The sequence below is a fragment of the Otolemur garnettii genome, unplaced genomic scaffold (genome assembly GCF_000181295.1).
Source record: "Otolemur garnettii isolate 467f Iridium unplaced genomic scaffold, OtoGar3 scaffold00032, whole genome shotgun sequence".
Lineage (NCBI taxonomy): Eukaryota > Metazoa > Chordata > Mammalia > Primates > Galagidae > Otolemur > Otolemur garnettii.
This window is the reverse complement of record NW_003852427.1, coordinates 1480227-1489453: the sequence shown is the minus strand read 5'-3', so window position 1 is coordinate 1489453 and position 9227 is coordinate 1480227. Positions and strand designations below refer to the sequence as shown.

The following is a 9227-nucleotide window of genomic DNA, read 5'->3' as shown; positions in this document are numbered from 1 at the left end:
ATGCCAGGGGCCCCACCCCCTCAGCTGGAGCTGTGGCTGGAGGGGCGGGGCTGGAGATGGCAAGAGGTGTGCTGCTCACATCTCCCCAGAGGAGAGCAGGTGGCTCTGCTAGCCATCAGAGGAAGGGCAGGAAAGGCTGAAAGTGTGGGGACACTAGGGAAGACCTTCCAAACAGGGTGCATTCCTAGGGGCCAGCCTCTGGTGGTCTGGTCAGGGCAGGGCCAGGTCCTACAGATCCACAGGGAGCTGGTGGTGGACCAGATCATGTGGGTAATAGTCCCATGAGGCAGAGCTGCTAAGGGCAGTGGTCCTCTAGGACTAGGGGACTAGGCAGATGGACCACTTGTTTCCAGGGGCCAATTCTTTCTCACCCTCTTTCCTTTGCTTGAACCTTTTCATCTGCACCCACCACCGTCAGCACCCACCCACCCCTTGTCATGGAGTAACATGTATAGAGAGGTAGAGTCAAAATTGTGGACATGAGCTGAGGGCCCACCCTCACCTCTCCCCCTCCAGCCACTACGATCAACCTGAGTCAGGAGAAAAGGGTCAGGGTGGCAAAGCCTCAAAGTAGACTAGCTCTAATGGCTACCTGGGAAGGATTTGACTCATAGACCTCCCTGTCTTGGGGAGAAAGACCATTCCTTCCAGGCTGGGCATAGCTCATGACCGCTCCATCTCTCTCACAGCAGCCTGCCTAGGTCATTGGCTTTCCCACCACCTAGGGTATGTCAGTGTCCCCTATCCCTATATAACCCTTCTACTCCCCTAGCATACCCCAAAACCTCTCACCTAGGTAGACATCCCAGCTTGGGGTCAAGTCAGTCATTCCCCATCTCAGTCTGGGCTTCATCATATTCCTTACCCATGATCCAGACCCAAAAGGAGGCATGTTGTCCTGCCCAGTTATCTGAGACATTAGGGGGCTCTCTTCTAGGCCAACTCAGCTTATTCCAGCTCTCCCATCAGCTCTGTGACCTCCCAGAGCACCACGCAGCCTAGCGGCCAGTAAGAACTCATATACCAACTTTGGCTAGTGCCAACCCAATGCCAGAGGGCAGCAGGTTACTCAACTCAGCCTATGAACACCAAGGTCCTGGCCCTACCTTGGAAGGAGACCTCCCTGAGCTAAGAGCTTAATGAGATTCTCCTCAAAGAGACTGATACCTCTTCATTCTTTCCCTCCCTCCCTTTGCTCCCTGCATGTACATAGGGTTCCCACATAGATCCACTTGCCAATGACACTTCCCCAAAGAGGCAAGCAGGGCGAGGATGTTGTACCCCTTTGACAGGGGAGAAAATGAAGTCCTTGCAAGACCAGGACAGGACCTAGGATCTGACTCCCACTCCAGTGCTCCTTCCAGGACACTTAACTGCCATCATGGCGAGATTCTCATGACAAGCTGGGTCCTTATGCCCACCAAAGTATCCACTAGCTTCCCAGCCTCTCTGCCCTGCAAATCCTCAAGGCCCTGATGGCATTCTCAGGGACACAGAGACTCAGTTTACTCCCAGGAGTATTTAAGCCAGGGCTTCCAGTCTTGGTTCAACAGCAGGCATCTACAGGGTTCCCTTGGCTGTGGATGCAGAGGAGCAGGCAGAGGGAAGGTGGGAGGGGGTTCCCAAAGCCTGATGATGGACCTCTCTCCCACTATGACATCCTTCCATCTCCTTGCATCCCATGGGGGCATTCCTCACCACCTGTAGTAAGGAAGGTGGCTCTCAGCATCAAAGTCCCAAAATAGCCTCATGGCATCACTACCTGCCAAAACCTTCATGAGGCTTGCCACTGCTGTCAACACAAAGTCAATCCCCTCAGCCAGGCACACAAGTCCCTTTGCCAACTAGCCTCTGCCAGCCTGAATGCCCTCCTTCCCCAACCAGCTCCACCATATCCCAACACTCTAACTACACCTGTTGTCTCCACCCCGGGATGGGGCAGAGCATAGCTCAGAGACTGGCTGTGAGCTGCATTAGTCACATGCATGCTTCCACAAGAACCCATGTGCGCACATACAAATGTAAGTACACACAAAGATGTCCATATATACATGTGTGAATGTGCACATGCACACACCTTTATGTAGGAGTCTACTACTCAACTGCACATGGTTTTTGGACAAATCACACACACAACAGAGACCCCTCTCTGAGCCAGGAGTTCCATAAAACTGCTTTATGGATCTCTGGAGAGGCCAAGCATAGTCATGTCACCATCTCCAAGCCCTTGAGGACAGTGGAGAGGCAGTAGATCATCTGGGTCTGCCTAAGCCCTCCTTGAGCCCCAGGGCCTATAACCCCCAGTGACAGAGGTTAATTAAGTAGGTCCCAACCAGGTTCTTATCCTGGTTCTATGGCTGAATTGCTATGCAGTCCTAGATAAGCCACCTTCTCTCTCCCTATCTTCAGCTATAAAACAAAAGAGTTTAGATGAACCCACATCTAAGAGCTGTCCAGGCCTACCGTCTAGCTGCTCTTAGCTCATCCCAAGTGCAGAGAATGAAGGGGCCTGTGAGAGCTGCTGAAACCAGAGAGGCGAGGTACCTCCCACGGCAAAAGCCTCCAATGGGCCAGAGAAAGCATCTAGGAATGCAGATAAAGTGGGCACAAGGACAGTAGGAACCTGAGCTAGGAGAGACAGAAGCCAAGACCCAAGGGAAGGGAGCTCTTTAATGATCCATAATGAGCGAATGAGTCCTATCATTCACATCCCATTTTACCATCTAGACTGCAGCCAAATATATCCTTCTTATCTCTGGGGTACTGAGTGAGCAACTCTAATGGGTTAAACCCACAGACTATTTGGCCCTATGGGCCCAATCCAAGCCCTGGTTTCTCAGCCCCCACAAACAAAGGTATGAAGGGGCCAAGGGGGGAACAGAGGGAGCCCCCTGCATGAACCTACTTACACCCCAAACACTAAGCAGATATATCAGCATGTGTCCTGTGCTAAGTATCCATACACACACTCACACATGCATTCCCCCTCTTAGCATGCCAACACCAACATCTGTGTGCTCATATGCCCACCAAACACACCTGGGGACGTGGGTGCAGCTCTTTAGCCCCAGGCCTCCTACTCTGCCTTTGCCAGCAACCTGGCATCCCAGTGCTATGATCATGCCCCCAAAGGTAAAGACTGAAAAAGGGACAGGGCACATCTAGAGATTGCCAGAGGAGCACCAGGCATGACACTGCCATGTGAAGATAACCACGTCCCCTGGTCAGCAGGAACTCCAATGCCAAGAAAGGAAAGAGGTGCCCATGCATCCTAGTAGGGTACAAACTCCTTCCCTAAATCTCCATGGCTCCAGAGCCCTGCTTACCTCCCTCCCGATCTCCAGCCTGCCCTATGTGAGCCAGCTCCCCAAGTCATGAACTAGCTAGGCTGTCCAGAACCCAAATGGGAAAGAGATGCTTTTCCCAGGGGGAAGGTGTGTCCTCAGGGAGGGGAAGGGTAGAGTTGGATAAGGGTCAACAAGAGCAGCCCCAGGCCTCGCTGTTCTCTATGGCTTTTTATTCCTATGTGATTCTTCTGCTCACTCATATAGGGATTGGAGCCGTGGCGTACGGCGGGGACGGCCAGCGGAGGGCTCTAATACCCAGCAAGGGGGCCCAAGTGGAACAGTGGTGCCTCCCTTTCCCAACCAGGCTGCTGGTCAGGCCAAGGGAGCCATTCTTCTGTGGTTCTCCTCCCCACACACCTCTTCTCCCACCTGCTATAATGAGAAGGGGAAGGGGGTTGCTAGATCTCATCACTGCTTTGACTCACCATCCCAGAATTGGAGACACCCACTAAAGGGCCGGACCTTAGGCTAAACCAGAACCTGGCCTGTGTCCTCAAAGTGACTGAAAAAACTGGGGATGTTCAGCCTATGAAAGTTGGAGCTGGCATGAGGAAACAAGGTCCAGCATCCTGTGTGGCTGAGGGTAGTCCCTGGATAAACAGAGGGCTAAGAGCTGGGGGAAGAATTCAGCATAACCAAAAAAGGCACAATCGGTGGCTAAGGGCTGTCCAAAGACAGAAGGGACATCCTTGGTAACAGGTAGTAAATGTTCATCCAATGAGGCATTCAGGCTGAGGCTGGAGAGAGCATGGTAAGGATGCCACAGCAGTCACGGCTGGCTAGGTGGCCACTCTTGAGGTCTGTCCTCCCTGGGGTCTCTGCTTGTGCTCATTGAAGCTGTTAGGAGTCAGACTCAAGCTTGCAGGCTCCAGAGACAAGCACAGGCTTCCATTTACCTGAAACAAGTCCCAAGCACGCCTGGCACACATGCTACCCCAGCAGCTCCCCCATACTTCTTGCTCTGAGGGAAGACATACTGAGAACATAATGTGGTTCTTTTTATTTTCAGTCACTTTTGCTTTACTCCATGGGGGTAGGGGTGGAAACAGGCTGAGGGGCTCAATAGAGGAGTTTCCCAGGGGAGAAAAGTAAACTGGTCAAGGGTCTTGTCCTGGTCTTCAGGGGTACCTGCTGCCAGGGCATAGGGATAGAGGCATCCCCATCTGCCAGTCTAGTTGTGGGGAATGGACACGAAGCAGAGAGGTCCTGAGTGGAAGGTGTGAGGGCCGACTAAGCAAACAGGGATGAGCAGAGGGAGGGGCCCTAAGGCCCTGTGAGGGACAAACCCTGTCTGCCCTAGGACTTAGCCCTTGTACACCTCCTCTGGACTCCCCCTATGCCATCAACGAGGCCGCAGGAACAAGAGGTGGACATCCATGACATTGGTACCTGTCAGCCCTGTGTGCAGCAGGTGTGTCCCACCCTGGAGGCGGCAGAAGAAGCTGTGTGAGTCATTGTGGGCTAAGAAAGTGGCCATGTCCAATCCCTCAGCAGCAGCCTGGCTGGCAAGCTCAGGCATAACCCAGGCCCCAGCAGCCTCTGTGGGACCATCCTGCCCATCAGTGCCACCGCTCAAAAACAGCACCTCAACATGCCCCAGGGGCCATCTTCCCAGCTCTGCTCCAACACACATGGCCAGTTCCTGGTTCCGGCCACCCTTCCCTGAGCCCTGCAGCTGCACTGTGGGCTCACCACCAGCTAGCAGGCAAACTGGGCCTCTAGCCTCTGCCACAGCTTCCAGAGCTTCCTCCAGCTGCAGGTCTGGGATCTGGAGCTCAGCTGCCAGCTCCTGGAGTTTTGCATGCTCCTCCACAGAAGCCCCAGCTATGGATGAGGTGAGGCGGGTTCCAGCCACTTGGGCCAGCAGCCCATAGAACTGGGCCACACTTTTCACATCACCCTCCATGGCTGCACTCAGCACCAAAGCCCGGTAGCCAAGCACCTCAGCTTGCCGCTGGGCCTCAGCCAGTGCCAGTGCATTGGAGCCGATGATCACATTGAGGACGTGACCACAAGTGTGTGGCCCATAGGGGTCAGAGTCAGCCCGAGCCAGCACAGTCTTCACAGAACGTGGCAGGGCAGCACGAAGGCCATAGTGATTGAGGATGTGCAAGCAATCTTGTACGTTGTGGGCACTGGCCACAGTGGGACCGCTGGCGATCACCTCCACAGGATCCCCCACCACATCTGACAGGATCAGACTTACTACCTGGGGAAGGGCCACAGGGCAAGGCTCAGTCCCACCTCCAGCTTTCCCCAGAGCCCACAAGAACAAATTTCTCCCCAGGTATCCACATACCCTCACACCACCTAGTGCACCTCCTCACCCATATCTAACTCCTCTCAGGTAGACTAGCAGAATACCTGGTCACATGGACTCCCCTTCCCCCTTCCTAGGGCCTCTCCCATGATTTTACCCAGTGGGCCCTATGGATTCTCACACCAGACCCTGGACAATTTGCATGCTGTTTTAGGCTTTCATCACCCTGGCACATGTGGGCCTGGCTTTGCCAGCCTACCTGGGCAGGGTAGGCAGCCTGAGCCAGTCCCCCACCCTTGAGCTGGGACAGGGCCTTCCGAATGGTATTCAGCTCCTGAATGGTGGCTCCACGGGCTGCCAGCAGCTTGGTGAGTGTCTGTTTTTCCTCCAGTGTGACAGGTGGGATGGGAGCAGGTAGCAGGGCTGAGCCCCCACCTACAGAGACAGTAAAGGCATCAGATGAAAGGGAGATCCTGGCTCAGTGCCTCTAGCTCAGAGGTTAGGGAGCCAGCCACATACACTGGGGCTGGTGGGTTCCAACCCAGCTGGGCCTGCTAAACAACAATGACAACTACAATAAAAAAAATAGCCAGGCATTGTGGTGGGTGGCTACAGTCCCAGCTACTTGGGAGGCTGAAGCAAGAGAATCCCTTAAGCCCAAGAGTTTGAGGTTGCTGTGAACTGTGACACCACAGCACTCTACCAAGGAAGACATAATGAGACTCTGTCTCAAAAAAAAGGAGATCCCAGGGAACTACGCAAGCAGTAGTAGACAAGTCCACACTGGGAGAGGGGCTGGAAAAGTGGGGTTGGGGTGCCCCCGTGTGGACATGCAATATGTGCACAGTCACTATACCTTGGCCACCTGAGGTTGTCCCCTGCCTTGGGATACCCCAGATCCCAGAAGGCAGTGGAAAAAATTAACTCATCCTTAAGAGACAGGAATGGGAGCAGAGAAGGGAGCAACAGCAGAGGATTAACAATAGGGCGCTGTAAGGTCTGAAAAGCTGGGTTCTGAGCCCAGGTACACTGGTTCAGATAGTAGTAACAACAGAGACATTTTCCAAGGGCTCCGCTGATGGCACTTCCTTATGCACCCGCTCATCATCACCCAACAAGGTCAGTTCAGTGTGGGGGTACCCCATAGTTCAGGGAAGCCAGATACCTGGCCCAAGGCTACCCAGGAGTCACCATTCAAGCTCCTCACAGCCTCCTTTGCTCCCAATTTCACCCTGTGGCCCTGAAGGCTCAGACATTATCTCCCACAGACCTTATATTTAGCAGACCCCTGCCAACTGTCTTGAACCAATCTGGCACTCACACCTGAGATGAGCACAAGCAGCAGGTCATCGGCTGTGAGCCCCTCAGCCAGCTGCTGGATGGCCAATGCAGCACGAAGTGAATCACGGTCTGGCAGGTTGTCCTCTGCACCCTCAAATACCTGGACCCGGCTATGTGGCTTCAGCAGCATCTCCCTGAGGAGGGAGAGAATAGAAAATAAGAGATGGGATGGGATCCTCTCCTCTCACCTGATTTCTCAACTGTACAGGTGAAGGCAACATGAATGAGGATGCCAACTGACACCTATCCTGAAGCCAGGCCAGACCCAGAAGAAAGAGAGCTGCTACAGGGAGGAGAGGCTCTGTTACTATCTGGGTCTGGGCCTGGTTTCCTTCCAGGACACTGGGAAGCAGCCCACCACACCCCCCAAGGCTCCTTACTGTTTGCCGGCACGCTCCATGGCAGCACGGATCCCCTTAGGAACGCTGATCACACCCTGCACAAGATGCTGGCCTAGTAGCTCCTCAGCTGCAGTTGCCATGCCCAGCACAGCCTTGCCAAAGCCCACCAGGTAGAGGTTTTGTTGTAGCTGAAAGCTCCGGTCCCGTATTTTCAGTTGCTTGCTCCCAGGGTCCAAGGACAGTGTCCGGTGCAGCATGGGACCCGGCAACACGGCACCTACAGCACTCTTGAACAGCTGCTGTGCCTGCTCTGCCAAGGCCATGCCACTGGCCAAGCGGGCCACTGGGCCCCCCCAGAGGAGTGAACGCAAGGGGGCTCGGGCCACACGGGGCAGAAATTGCAGAGCTGCAGCCATGTCCTACAAATCTCTGCACTGCCTGGCACCCATGGCTCCTAGTGGGGGGAAAATCACAAATGAAGCTGTTGTAAAACAAGAGATAGGAGTTCCCCCATGGCCAACCCACTGAGGGCTCAGAGCCAGTAGACCCCAGAGCTACTGCTGCAAAAATGAGCCATCTGACAGCCCAAGGAGAATTCTTGAAGTCTACACTGCCTGATCTCACTCTAGTCCTTACAGACCAGCTCTGCCACCCAACATGTCCTCCTCTGCAGACCACGTGCCAGCCCTCTGAACACTCTGACTGAAGTCCAAAGTTCCTGTTAGCTGAGCCCTCTTCCTAAGTTACCCCCTTTGGCTGGGAGTTAATCATCCACAAAGGGAACAATTCCTACCAGTGGACTCCCACCCTGCCCCTTTCCCACCCCTTACACTTCAGAGCTCTCAAATAAGGGCAACATCCCTTTCTGGCACTCCTTCCTTACCTCTTTACCACCTCTGCTGCCAAGAGGCTGTCAATTGTCCCACCAACTGACCCCAAACCCACTGACCTCCAGCCTACTCTATTGCATTATCTCATAGACTGGAAGTGAAGCCTGGGAACACTGGGTCTTTGTGGAGGAGGCTGCAGGCTTACCAGAGCACTGACAGCCCAAGCCCAGAACACATCCTCAAGTCACACAATCTGAAGAATCCCAGCATTCGGAAGGACAGTCCAGGATGTTCAGGTTCAAATCAGGAGTGAGAGTAAGATCCGGGTTTTTGTGGAACCTCATGTGATGCCATGTGCCATGAGGGCCAATCTGCAGGACAGGAAAGGACGCCCTTCCACCCACATAGCTGGCCCCTTCTGTCTCCAAGATAACAAAACAAGTCCTGGGTCACACCACCCACAGTGATGAGAGCCAAATGGGTGGAGCAAGAAAAGGCCAAGCTCCCACAGCTTAGCCCACATAGTCCTGTTCCTCACTGGACAGAGTAAAACCCTGGGGTGACAGTCAGAAAGCCCTATGGAGGGCTTTAAGGACAACAAAGCCCCAAAGAACTCATCTGTAAAAATGCACTTTTTAAATAAATGCCTACTATAAATGCTGCAAGCTGACTCCATCAGGAACTACGGATGGAGCAGGAGAGAGTCTGGGAACTGGGGTTCTACCTTTATTACTGAGTAGCTGGAACAGCTCTATTTCTCTCAGTGGGCCTCGTGCAAAATGAGAGGTGTGGTGTGACTAAGACCAATGCTTTCCCCTTAATACCCTCAGGCTCTCTGATGCCATCCACTTTAGCACAGAAACCCCTAAACACATTTCACACCCAAATAACATGGCAATTTCTAATCCTTGGCCATGTAGTCTGCCTGGTTCTCAACTTTCCTATAAGAGAAAACTAACCCTAACTAATATACCCTATTAAAGGGAACACAGAAGATACTGTCACCGGGATTCTGAAAATGTGCTGGGTTTTGCCAGGAGGACCCCTGGGTCTTGCCCATTAGGTTTGGAGTTAAAAGCATCTTGGCATCAGATGATTTTTTTTTTTT

The 9227-nt window shown here is 53.4% G+C and overlaps 1 protein-coding gene across 3 annotated transcripts; it reads right to left on the bottom strand.

Moving 5' to 3' along the window:
* Window positions 1–4324: 4324 nt before the first annotated feature.
* GLYCTK (glycerate kinase) lies at window positions 4325–9221 on the bottom strand. 3 transcript variants are annotated; one of them, XM_012804997.2, is made up of 5 exons: window positions 8325–9221; window positions 7329–7743; window positions 6931–7082; window positions 5867–6042; window positions 4325–5556 (listed from the first exon to the last, which is right to left on the bottom strand). In XM_012804997.2, exons 2-5 carry the CDS (start codon window positions 7703–7705, stop codon window positions 4690–4692), a joined length of 1572 nt encoding a protein of 523 aa, XP_012660451.1. In that variant the 5' UTR covers window positions 7706–7743; window positions 8325–9221; the 3' UTR covers window positions 4325–4689. The 3 variants fall into 3 exon arrangements, with proteins under 3 accessions (XP_012660451.1, XP_003789418.1, XP_012660452.1); XM_003789370.3 differs by lacking the exon at window positions 8325–9221 and having other exon boundaries at window positions 7329–8057; XM_012804998.2 differs by lacking the exons at window positions 5867–6042; window positions 8325–9221 and having other exon boundaries at window positions 5387–5556; window positions 7329–8090.
* Window positions 9222–9227: the final 6 nt, after the last annotated feature.

Bases quoted from the DNA above. Each gene is read 5' to 3' on its own strand.
- GLYCTK (XM_012804997.2), bottom strand. From the start codon at position 7,705: ATGGCTGCAGCTCTGCAATTTCTGCCCCGTGTGGCCCGAGCCCCCTTG. The intron at 7,083-7,328 runs GTAAGGAGCCTT...CTCCCTCCTCAG, and splicing joins ATGGAGCGTGCCGGCAAACA to GGAGATGCTGCTGAAGCCAC. The intron at 5,557-5,866 runs GTAGGCTGGCAA...GCCCTTCCCCAG, and splicing joins AGGCTGCCTACCCTGCCCAG to GTAGTAAGTCTGATCCTGTC.